This window comes from Canis lupus, chromosome 20 (genome assembly GCF_011100685.1).
Source record: "Canis lupus familiaris isolate Mischka breed German Shepherd chromosome 20, alternate assembly UU_Cfam_GSD_1.0, whole genome shotgun sequence".
In the NCBI taxonomy this organism is placed as follows: Eukaryota; Metazoa; Chordata; class Mammalia; order Carnivora; family Canidae; genus Canis; species Canis lupus.
Genome location: NC_049241.1, coordinates 8253683 through 8266814, shown reverse-complemented (window position 1 = coordinate 8266814; position 13132 = coordinate 8253683). Strand labels below are relative to the sequence as shown.

At 46.6% G+C, this 13132-nt stretch overlaps 1 protein-coding gene across 3 annotated transcripts in view; it reads left to right on the top strand.

Moving 5' to 3' along the window:
• IRAK2 (interleukin 1 receptor associated kinase 2) overlaps positions 1-13132 on the top strand; it is a 63227-nt gene that overhangs the window by 1123 nt on the left and 48972 nt on the right. For all 3 annotated transcript variants that reach the window (XM_038565661.1, XM_038565660.1, XM_038565659.1), the window contains exon 2: positions 7732-7914. In XM_038565661.1, coding sequence (XP_038421589.1) covers positions 7732-7914 — 183 coding nt within the window. The remainder of the gene's footprint in view (positions 1-7731; positions 7915-13132) is intronic.

The window sequence follows — 13132 nt, the reverse complement described above, 5'->3', positions numbered from 1 at the left end:
GCACCTGACACTTAAGTGCCAGATTCTAGTAAGTAACAAGGAAGTATTAACAATGATTATTTTTACGTTTGAGGTCAGTGTAACTGGTGCCACTTAATTTTAAAAATAATCTAGTTTCTTTCAAATTTAGTTTATGATATGCATATGTATGTACTCCTGTATATACAGGAGTATGTAATATATACATGCAGTATATGATATATATATATACAGTTAAAAATAGTAAAATGAATATGTATGTGTTATCCATCCAGTTTCAGCAAATAATATACATTTTAATCTAGTGGTTCTCAACCAGGGTGATTTTGCTCCCAAGGGAAAAATGTCTGGAGACCTTTTGGTTGTCCCCACTCGGGGCGTGTAGTGAGTAAAGGCCAGGGATTTTGCTAAACATCCTATGATGCACAGGACAGTCCTCTCTGCATAGAATTATCTGGCCCAAAGTGTCAGTAGTGCTCAGATTCAGAAACTCTGTTTTAAACTAGTAACAAAAATAATATACGCTTATTGAAATATGCTGTGGGAAACAAAGATTAGTTCAAATTCCACCACTCAGGGATAACCATTCTTATTTGGATGCCAGTAGTGTTAATAATGATAATAATAATGAACAGCATCAACAACAGCTGACACTTACTGGCTTCTTAATGTGTGCTAGCAGAGTGCTATATGGTTTATACTGTCTAGTATATAACAATAAACATGTGCATATATTTTTCACAAATTCTATCATTTTTTACATTCTAATAGCTTGTATTTTTTTCCACTTGAAATACCTTTTTTTCTCCTTGCCAAGCAGTGTTCTTTTTCTTTTTTAAAAATATTTATTTATTCATGAAAGACACACAGAGAGAGAGAGAGAGAGGCAGAGACACAAGCAGAGGGAGAAGCAGGCTTCATGCAGGGAGCCCAATGTGGGACTTGATCCCGGGACTCCAGAATCACACCCTGGGCTGAAGGCCGGTGCTAAACCGCTGAGCCACCCAGGGATCCCCATCAAGCAGTGTTCTTTAGCAACATGGATTTAGGTTTTTATTTTTAGCATTTATTTTATTATTATTTTTTTTAGCATTTATTTTTGTTGACGATTTTTTTTAATTTTTATTTATTTATGATAGTCACACACAGAGAGAGAGAGAGAGGCAGAGACATAGGCAGAGGGAGAAGCAGGCTCCATGCACCGGGAACCCAACGTGGGATTCGATCCCGGGTCTCCAGGACCGTGCCCTGTGCCAAAGGCAGGCGCCAAACCGCTGCGCCACCCAGGGATCCCTGTTGGCGATTTTTAATGGAAAGAAGCAACAAATGCATTTACAAATGTAAATGATATGCCACAGGTAGAGAGGAAGGTAAATGTCTTTCTTCTTCCTGGTCTTCAGCCTCCCGGTCCACTTCCCAGAGGCAGTTACTGATAACACGTCAGGGCACCTCTGAGAATGCCTTTTGCCACCTGGTTTTCTAGACTGCACCATGCTCCTTTGCTCTGATGACCTGTGACTTATCTACTTTGAATGTTTCCTGGGCAGTGGACCAATTTTGTGTAAGAGATTCCCTCTAGTACTTTTTTTCCCTCATGTTGGCCTTGACTGTAAACACTAGAGCAACTTCTGTTCCTAAGATACTTAGAAGGCACCCCTGTGACTTTTTAAAAGTGGCTTTATTAAGATATAATCCACACACCATACAGTTCACCCATTTAAAGTGTACAATTCAGTGGCTTTTAGTATAGGTAGTGTTGTATTTCCATCTCTACAGTCAGTCTTGGAACACTTTCACAACCCACAAAGAAACCCTGTATAACTTCATTGTCACCCCCAACATTCCCACCTTTCATTTTCCTCAGCTTTAGGCATTGCCTATTCTGGACATTTCACATAAATGGAATCCTATAATATGCATTCCTTTGTGATTGGCTTCTTTCATATGGCATTAGTTTTCCAGTTTCATCCATGTCATTCCATGTATCCGTGCATAATTTCTTTTTATTACTGAATAAATACTGCCCTGGATGGGTGGACAGCTGATGAACGTTTGGGTTCTTTCCACTTCTTGGCTGTTATGAATAAAGCTCCTGTGCACATTTGTGTACAAGTTTTTACGTAGATGCATGTTTTCATTTCCGTTGGGTAGTCACTTAGGAATGGAATTACTGAGTCATAGGATAACTCTATAACATTTTGAGGAAGTGCCAGACCATCCTCCACATTGACTGCACTAATTTACATTCCCCCCAGCAGTGTATGAGGGTTCCAATTTCTTAGTATCCTCCCCGACACTTGTTATTGTCTGTCTTTTCAATTATAGCCATCTGAGCAGGCGTGAAGTGGCATCTCACTGTAGTTTTGATTTGCGTTTCCCTCATGACTAATGATGTTGAGTATCTTTAATGTGCTTATTGGCCCTGTGTACATCCTCTTTGGGGAATACCTCTGACTTTTTAAGCCCCAGAGACACCAGAATTGCTCAAACTCTTCAAAGACTTCCAACTGTCTTTTGGGATATAATCCAGACTCCACCTGGCCTTCCCAATCTGTCACAATCTGACCACACTGATTTCTGATCTCTTTTCCTTCCACACCCACTCTTGCTTACCCAGTTCCAGCTACACTGGCCTCCTTGGTCCAGACTCAGGGCCTTTGCACTTGCTACTCCCTCTGTCTGGGACATTCATCTTCCAGTGTTCGCCGTGGCTGGCTTTCTAATCTGCATTAGATTCCTCTTGCTGCTGTAACAAATTACCACAAATTTAATGGCTTAAAAACAGCACACATTTATCATGTTACAGTTCTGGAGGTCAGAAGTCCTAAAATCAAGCTGTCAACAGGGTTGCATTCCTTTTGGGTGCTCTAGGGGAGGATCCATTTTCTTGCCTAAGTTTTTCAGCTTCTAAAGATTTTATTTATTCATGAGAGACACACACAGAGAGAGGCAGACACAGGCAGAGAGAGAAGCAGGCTCCCTATGAGGAGCCTGATGCAGGACTTGATCCCAGGACCACAGGATCACGACCTGAGCTAAAGGCAGATACTGAACCGTTGAGCCACCCAAGTGCCCCAAATTTGCAGCTTCTAGAGGCTGCCTGCAACGCTTGATTCAGGGCCCCTCCCTCCACCTTCAAAGCCAACCACATAGCATCTTCAAGACTCTTTCTGACCTCTGCTTCTGTTGTCATATCACCTTTGAATCTGAGACTGCTGCCTCCCTATTATAAGGACCCTTGTGATTATATAGGCCCACTCAGGTAATTCAGGCTAATAATTTCTCAGAACCTTTAATGTAAGCCCATCTGCAAGGTCCTTCTTGTCATGAAAGGTCCCGTAATCACAGGTTTTGGAGTTTGGAATACTGACTTTGGAGGTCCATAGTTCTTCAGGTCTTGGATCTTACTTCACCTTTATTCCAGAGGTGAATACCCTGCCCCCTGCTACTGTCTGTTTTATTTCTACTCTTCCACCTAACATATTTTGATATTACCTTGTTCATTATTTATTTATGTCTCTCTCTCCCTGGAGAATGAAAGCACTGTGAGGACAGGGATTTCACCCCTCTAGTTCAGGCCTGTGTTCCCAGAGCCTAGCACCGTGCCTGGCCAGTGGGCAGACACTGAGGAACCACTTGAATAGATGATGAGCTGAAGGATGTGGGAATGGTGGGGCAGTGGGGGAATGTGCACTTCTTACCCCACCGAGATGGCTTTGAGCCTATGGTCAGCCAGCTTTCTGTGTTGGGTTGGAGCTTGCTGGGCTGGGAGTCAGCCAGGCCCCCCATTTAGCCGCTCCTTGTCAAGCCACAACACTGTCTGGCTTCCTCATCACCAGAACTGGTGATTGCCATTGTCTTTCCATCTCTAAAGAGTCTCTGCTTCTGCGAGCTAGCTAGCTAGTTATTTATTTATTTATTTATTTATTTATTTATTTATTTATTTATTTATTTATTTATTTAAAGATTTTATTTATTCACGAGAGACACAGAGAGAGAATAAGAGAGGCAGAGACATAGGCAGAGGGAGAAGCAGGCTCCATGCAGGGAGCCTGATGTGGGACTCGATCCCGGGACTCCAGGATCATGCCCTGGGCCGAAGGCAGGTGCTAAACCCACTGAGCCACTCAGGGATCCCCCTTCTGTGAGCTATTTAGAAAAGAGAGTCCCTTTGGGCAGATTGTGGTACTAGGGCGTGGGAGGAAGGAAGATCCTTCTTCAAGGGATCTAGAAAATCACATGGCCCGCATATGCGTGCTCTTTGGATCTGACAATTGTTGGCAGATATTTTGGCTGCTTCCTGTTCATTTTCTATGATTATAGCGGTATCTATTTTTGCCCTTGGGGGAAAACAGGCTTCTTACAGCTTCCTCCAGGTGTATTCCAAGGGAGTATGGAGGCAGGGGTTCCTTTGTTGGACTGTTCCCCACCTTGCTCACTCATGCATGTGCTAGCTTTTGTGCATAGCCCTGCTTTGTCCCTGTCCAGCTGTGTGATTATGGTCAAGTGTCTGCCTCTCTCTCAGCCTTTCATTTCCTCCTCTATCAAATAGCGGTGAGTCACCAAGAGACTTAGGGGCAGGTTGTGTGGAAGTTCCCTAGTGTTTTTCTCTTTCTCTTAGCCAGGGAGGAGTCACATCACTCCTGATGAGGGTCATTTGACCCTAAGCTGGGTCATTTCAGAAGGCTGTGTCATGTGTGGTCCAGAAGGTTATGAACATGGCAAGATTTTCTATTCTCAGGTGAACTCCTATGGGATTCTGGGACTCAGACCTGGAGGGACGTCCCACATAGTGATAACCATAGGGGACGAAAACACGTTTTCATAGAGTGTAGCTGGTTTAATGAGTACAGCTCACACTTATATGACATTTTCTATGTCCAAAGCACTATTCCAAGTACATCTGTGTATGTAACTAATCTGAGCCTCGCGACAGCTTCTGAGGCAGGTGTGGCTGTTATCCTCATTTGCAGATAAGGAAACTGAGGCACAGGGAGGGAGGAAGGGCTTTCCCCAAGTACACAGCAAGTGAGTAGCAGAATAGGATTTGAACCCAGGCCTCAGAATCCAAAATCTAGGCCCTGACCCACCATTGTACTATCCTGCTGATAGAAGTATGTATTTTTATTTTTATTTATTTATTTTAAACATTTTTAATTTAAATTTTTTTTATTTTTTAAAGATTTTATTTATTTATTCATGAGAGACACACAGAAAGAGGCAGAGACATAGACAGAGGGAGAAGCAGACTCACCACAGGGAGCCCAATGTGGGACTTGATCCCAAGACCCCAGAATCACGCCCTGAGCCAAAGGCAGACACTCAACCACCGGGCCACCCAGGCATCCCTGAAGCATATGCATATATATATATACATATATATATATACATATATATATATATTTAAAGATTTATTTATTTATTCATGAGAGACACAGACTGAGAGAGAGAAGCAGAGACACAGGCAGAGGGAGAAGCAGGCTCCTTGCACAGAGCCCAATGTGGGACCCAATCCTGGATCTCGGGATCACAACCTGAGCCTAAGGCAGACACTCAACCACTGAGCCACCCAGGTGTCCCTGAAGCAAATATTTTTATATCAGTAGAAAAAGCTGGAAGATTACCAGCAAATGTATGAGCAGTGCTTTTCTTGGGTTCATCCAAGTGAGATGATCACAGAGACTTTCATTTTGTTCCATTAGCCAAAATCTTCTATCATCAGCAGGTAATTCCTATGTGTGTTGAGTCCAGAGCTAGGAACATCATAGGGTCCATGGCAGTGACTCATTCCACTAAGATATGTGTCTTGTCTTGACCCTGTTCTAAGGGTCTGGTTAAATGTTGATAGGTTGACACTGGAAGCTATGTCACTGTCACAGGAGTGTGAGAACGACAAGGCACCTTGGGGCTTAGTTCCTACTTGGGTGGTGGCACCTGTAAGGAAGCTCATCCCACAGAACTGTGGGTGGAACATCACACTAGGGCTTCTCTTTTTCCCATTACATCATGCTGCCTCTGAAGAGTGGGCGGTGTGCCAGTGAGCAGCTTGGTGTGCAGGGAAGGGGTGCAGGGAGAGGGTGCGGGGGAGGTGTTCCTTCCTCTTTCCTCCGCTCTTTTCTCTCAGCTTTTGGAAGCAGCTCCTGACCCAGCTAACATCATTTCCCACTGACCAGGAATCTGGCCTGGGGTTTCCAGTGACTAAAGTTGCCACTGAGAACTTTCCATCCCTAACAGGCTTTCTCTCTTCAGGAGGCTGTCTCAATCTTCCTCCTTCCCCTAGAGAGAGGGGATTGTGCAATGTGATCATGTCACTCCCTGAGCTCTGAGCCAGGGCTCAGAGCTTCTGTGGCTCTTAGGATTGAGTCCAAACTCTATGGCCTGGACTTCGAGGTCCTTTGTAATGTAGTCCTGGGCCTCATCTCTTGCCTCCCCTTCCCCACTCAGTTCACTTATGTTTGTATTTTTCAAACAGGAATCTCCATGGGATTCTGGTTTACTCACTACAGTATCTCTAAAGCTTGTGACAGGCTGAGAGCACAGAATGAATGAACAAACGAACGAATGAATGGCTTAATGTTCACATGGATTCCGCTTCCATAGCTTCTGAAATTCTAGATCTGAAGTGTGATTATTTTATTCCTAGTTAAGAAGAAAAAAACAAAGCTTCCTTCACTGTAGTAAATTCAGCAGAATACATGTAACCATTCAAAATGCTGTTTGTGAAGAGTTTGTAAGGACCCGGAAAGTGCTTACCTGTAATATCAGTAAATGAGGGCAGGATGCAAGATCTTACAGGCCAGCAGCAACTGCATCTAGGACTGCTCCTCTGCAGAGGGGTGGGTAGAGTTTTGGAAAGGGAAAGTACCCTAGTGAGAGGCTGTGTAACTTGTTGTATTGGTGTTTTCCTCCCTTCATTTTCCAAGGTTTCTTTGGTGAGTAACCATTAATTTTATAATGAAAGATGCAAAAGAATGCTTTATATTTCATATTGCCAGTGGCAGCCCCCTGCAAATTTGGTAGTATTTCAGAGTTGGCAAAGTGCTTTTAGATGCGTGGGCTCTCTTGATCCCTGGACCAGTTCTGTGAGGATGCTGGGCCATGGGTTCCCTTGTGAGTTTGTTCATTTGTTTGTTCCTTCGTTCATTCTTTCATTTTCCCTTGCCAGGCCTGGGACTTAGGGTGGGGAGAATGAGATGCCCAGGGCCGAATTTAAGGAGGCACCTACTCTCCAGCTTCTGAGAGTGCAGGATCAGGTCTGAGGGTGAGCACCTTCTTAAATTTTCCCACCTGAATAGCTCCTTTGCCTCACCCTGGTCCAGGCCTTGCCTTCACTCTATACCAGGTGCTGTTCTCCTTTCTGGGGATCTAAGAGTGGACAGAATGGATAAAACTCTGTCACATGGAGCTTCTGTTCTGGGAAGGGAGGCAAGAGAAGTTCCATTACTTCCCCTCCTTATGGTCGAGGAAACTGAGGCTCGAGCTGGTGAAGTGCCTTGCCCAAAACAAATAAACAACTAAAGCTCAAAGCCCCTGATCTTTCTGTCCTGTCGTGTGCGGCTGTGAAGGTGATATTCACACTCAAGTGTAGTTGGTGTGCCACTTGAGTATCAAGTGTGGAATCAGCACTATAACTTGGGCTGCCAGCTAAAGGTGGCAGGTGTGATGGAGGGTGAGTGAGAAGATACTGCAGACAAAGCCTGCTGGTCTGATGACCTCTCTGATGCTAAGCAGAGCCTCTTGCTTGCCTTCCAGCCTCCTATGTGATCACAGACCTGACCCAGCTGCGGAAGATCAAGTCAATGGAGCGGGTGCAGGGCGTGAGCATCACACGGGAGCTGCTGTGGTGGTGGGGCATGCGGCAGGCCACTGTCCAGCAGCTGGTTGACCTCCTGCGCCGCCTGCAGCTCTACCGCGCAGCCCAGATCATTCTGAACTGTGAGTATCCGTGGTGGCCCCGTGCAGTTGCCCGGGGGCTGGTTTCTGCATAAGCCATGCCCTCGGCCTGGAAACTTCTTCATCTTGGAAAAAAAAATTTAAATGAGAGAACTTACCAGCCAGCTAAGAAAATCCATAATGGTGGTTACCTATGGGAAAGGGGTTATGTGGCCGGGGATCAAAATGTTAGAGAGAGACTTTACTGTAAGTTCCTTTGTACCTTTTAAGCTCTGTTTCTCTCTTCCAAAAATAAATAATGATTTAAAAAAAAAGAGCCATACATAAAAATCCAAAAAAGTCTACAGTAAATATGATTTATTATTTATTTTTTTAGAGGGTGCAGGAAGGGGCAGAGGGAGGGGAAGGGAGAGAGAGAATCATAAGCAGGCTCCATGCCCAGTGCAGAGCCCAGTGTGGGGCTCTGTCTCAGGACCCTGAGATCTTGACCTGAGCTGAGACCAAGAGTCGAAGGCTTAACGAACTGTGCCATCCAGTTGGCAGCACATTCCTTTTTTTTTTTGCTAGCACATTCTTTTAATAGCTGCATGGTGTTCCTTGGACAGACATGCCCTGATTTATTTACCTCACTCCTAGTGGTAGGTGTTTACATTGCTTCTTATTTCTCTCTCGTACACAGTGTTGTACCTTTTTTTTTTTTTTTTTTTTTTTAATTTTTATTTATTTATGATAGTCACAGAGAGAGAGAGAGAGAGAGAGGCAGAGACACAGGCAGAGGGAGAAGCAGGCTCCATGCACCGGGAGCCCGATGTGGGATTCGATCCCGGGTCTCCAGGATCGCGCCCTGGGCCAAAGGCAGGCGCCAAACCGCTGCGCCACCCAGGGATCCCCAGTGTTGTACCTTTAGATGTACGCAGCCTATCTGCACATAATGTAAGTCTAGCTGGAGAATGATTTTTTTTTTTCAGTGTTGGAATGGCTGGCTGGATTGAAAGTTTGTGTGTATTTTAAGTTTTGATTAATACTGGTATCAGTACTACCAAATTATCCTCCTACCCACTATCACAACAATGGTGGGAACATGATTGCTAGCAGGTAATGATCGCTCCCTACCATGAGAAGTGGCTGTAGGGATCCCTGGGTGGCGCAGCGGTTTAGCGCCTGCCTTTGGCCCAGGGCGCCATCCTGGAGACCCGGGATCGAATCCCACGTTGGGTTCCCACTGCATGGAGCCTGCTTCTCCCTCTGCCTGTGTCTCTGCCTCTCTCTCTCTCTCTCTCTCTCTGTGTGACTATCATAAATAAATAAAATAAAATAAAATCAATTAAAAAAAAAAAGAAGTGGCTGTAAAATTGAAGAAGTAGAATTATGTCAAGTACTTGGCATCCAGCCAGTGCTCAGAGGAAGGCAGGGGGGATTATGGTTACTCCCATCTAAGCCCCCCATTCTTCCCATGTCCCCCAGATAGACCCCTTCAGTAGGGGGCAGGGAGCCAGTCTTTTAATAGGTATGTCTGAGTACCGCCCAGTGCCTGGTGCTGTCCTGGTTTCTAGAATACAGTGAGCGGCAAAGTGACAGGTCCTTTGCCCTCTTGGAGGACATAGTCTTATGAAGGTATAGTCTATAGACCAGAAAATAAATTTAAAAATAATGGGTTGGAGGTATCAGGTAGGAGAGCCTCCTAGAACATGTTAATCATGGAAGGGCAGTTGAGGAGGTGAAATTGGAGAAGTGGAAAGAAGACAGTCATGTGAAGAGTTGAGGTAAGAGAGTCCAGGGAGCGCTTGGGGTTGTGGCAGAACCAGCATAAAGCTGGTGTGGGAGGTAGAGAGCCGTACCTTCTGAGCCCCAGAGACCTGTAGAAGACCCTGTGTGTTGTTCTGACCAGGCTTCCTGGGCTCGGAATAGCTGTTGGCTGAACCAACAGACCCAGGTTCAGCACTTGCCTGACTATACCTCAGGCCTTTTGGAATCATGGAGGGCTTCTGGGAGGGGTGTGGTGGGATCTAAACTAAGGTACTGAGGGATGGGGGCTTAGAGGCCTCCACCCTCAGAGATGTCAGGAGAACAAGGGACATTGGGGTGGTCCTGCAGTTGGGGGTTCTAGAGATAAGCCCAAATCAGTCTCTCGGGGGCACCATAGGTGTAGATCACGTTGGGCATAAAAGGCCAGTGGGGTAGCAGGACCATTTCTCCCCCTTAGCCACTTAGCGACTCTCCAGGATTTAGGGTATCTGGGGATACAGGGCTTCTGCACACCCACCAGGTCTCATTAAGTGAAGGACAGTCCCTCCCATGGCAGGATTCCCTGTCTGAGGGCAGGTGGTGGGGAAGATCCCGCTCACATGGCGGAGAGTGACACACCAGTGTGAAACTAGGGCTGCCCTCTGCCCTCCAGCCCCAGCAGTGAAATCTCTCAATTGAGAATGGGGGCAGCCTGGGTGGCTCAGTGGTTTAGCGCCACCTTCAGCCCGGGGCCTGATCCTGGAGACCTGGGATCCAGTCCTGTGTGTCGGGCTCCCTGCATGGAGCCTGCTTCTCCCTCTGCCTGTGCCCCTCTCTCTCTCTCTCTCTCTCTCTCTCTCTATCTATCTCTTGTGAATAAATAAATAAAATCTTAAAAAAAAAAAAGAATGGGCATGTTTCAAGGCATGGCCACCCCTGCCTCTGCCCCTGTCTGGCAGCTTCCCCAGCTCCCTGTTGTCCTCAGACTGGGGAGGGACGGTCTGCTCAGCCCTCAGCCTTCCCATGCTTCTGGAACTTCCTGAACCCCCTCCCTGCCCCCTCAGCCCTTCTGTCCCGACAGGGTTCCCTTCAGTCCTATTAGACAGCGTCCCTCACCCCCATTCCCTCAAGGCCAGGTAGTCATCCTGGTCAGCTGGGAGTGCCTGGGGAGGGTGGGGGGGTACAAGTAGTCATAGTCAAGTGGTGAGGCAGTGTGGCTCAGCTCTCTGTTGTTAGGTGGGCAGTCTCATGGAAGAGGACAAAGGCGACGGCTGGACCCGGGTCAGGCGGAAACAGGGAGGTGAGGGCTACGTGCCCACCTCCTATCTCCGTGTCACGCTCAACTGAACCCTGCCTTTCCCAGGGCCTCAGTCCCACCTTTGTCTAGTGGCGGTGGGCTGGGTGATGTGTGAACCCCCTCTGGACACTCAGGGTGCCGTAGCCCATTTTCCCCTCACACCTGGCAGCACTTGGGTTGGTTGTTGCGACGGGCGCCTGCCCTGTTTAGCTGTGTGCAGCCCTGGCGTCTCAGCCTCCACAGACCCTCGCACCTGCTAGATGGGGAGAAATGATTAGTACTGAACATGCCCTCAAATATTTTTCACATTCTCAGAGAGTCAATGATAAACCCTGGATGGGCTGGAAAAGAGGAAAGGAGGGAGGGAGCGTTGGAGGGGGAGGGGTACTGCCACTGGGTCAAGGGCAGTCTGAGTCTAGGGGCTCGGGCTTCCAGCCCAGTCAGCTTTGGGGAGAGGGGCCCACACCGAGCCCTGGTTTTGCTTCTGTCCAGCCTCTGGGATGCTGCAGGGGTGTCCCGAGCCCCAAAATTGGCAAAGGCCTCTGATTGGACATATCATTGACATATCATTGACGTCAGAACCTGACTGCTGACTAATCTTGTACATGTTCATAATGATTCGAGGTCGATGAACAATATAGTGCCAAATTTAAAGAAACACAGTCATTGCAGCATGACTGACACTTCGTTTTAAGCTAACAGTGACTGAGCCACTTCTGATGTGCCAGGCACTGAGCTGCCTGCCTGCCTCCCTCCAACAGGTACCCCGAGGTAGGTGCACCAAGGAGCCCCTTCTCCACCTGTGGAAACTGAAGCCAAGGATGGCTGAGTGAACTCCCCCAAGGGCACAAATAAAGGGAGAGGTCACACCCAGGCATCTGGATCCAACGCCCCCATTCTTAGCTTTTCGCACGGAAACTTCACTGAACAACGTTTGGGTCTCCAGGCAGACATGAGATTTTTTTTCCTGCCAGTCTCTCTTCTGCTTAGAATTTTACTCAGATCCCTGCTTTCCTGGTCCAGCTGCCGCCAACCTGTCAGGACTACAAGAGTCCACCTTGGTTCACCAAACTCTTTTCTCTTCCCCTTCGCCCTACTGATCTGATTTGCCCAAGGAAGGGAGACAAGCTTGTTTCCACATCCGCAAATCCCCCGGCCGTTCTGAGAGCCTGGTTGTGTTTTTACTACTGCTTTGCATCCTCAATGAGGGTACTTCTCCTTCCTGTATCTTGCTTCTTTCATTAGTTAGAAAAAAAAAGTGCTATAAATCTCTGCCCCATTTTGGAGGTGAACATGAGGGCATATTCTGTACGTATGAAGCATTTTAAGTTTCTGTAGTCCGACTAGTCAAAGCCATTTCCCCTCCCCCAATCATGACATCAGGTAAACCTCATGTTGCATTTACTTGCAGAAGATTGTCTTATGAACCTGCTCAGCTGTTTGCATCAGTTTGAGAACCTGACCTCTGCCTACCACTGCTTAAAGGGCTTTAAGAATAGATTTGATAGGGGAAGGGGGTCGGGGCATGAGGCTACTGGGTGATGGGCATTAAGGAGGGCTCCTGATGGAATGAGCACTGGGTGTTACAGGCAACTGATGAATCACTAAACTCTACCTCTGAAACTAATAATATACTGTATGGTAATTAATTGATTTTAAATTAAAAAAGAAAAAAAAGAATAGATTTGATAGAACCGAGCAGCCCTGGTGACGCAGCGGTTTAGCGCCGCCTGCAGCCCAGGGCGTGATCCTGGAGACCTGGGATCGAGTCCCACATCGGGCTCCCTGCATGGAGCCTGCTTCTCCCTCTGCCTGTGTCTCTGCCTCTCTCTCTCTCGCTCTGTATCTCTCATGAGTAAATAAAATTTTAAAAAATAAAAAAAATAAAATAAAAGATTTGACAGAACCATCCTTGAAAATCACACATACCAGATGTCCTAGACATAAACTGGCTCCCTCGGAGACTTGCACCTCCAGGTAACATATTTGCCTTCGACAGAGGCCTGAAGATAGTGGGTTCCTCTGGGTTGCATCTGGTCTCTTGAAATCAAGGACTATGGGTGACTGCTGGTGTGGTTGTGTAAAGAGCTAAGTCTGTGGGTCCCTGTTCCTTCGTATTTTCTCGGCCTTCTTTGCCAAGACCACTGTTATTCTATTTGTCAAACTCCTAACATTAAATGTTATACCAATTATAATAAATTAGCATGGGAGGCTTACTACCCAACCACCCATTCTTCC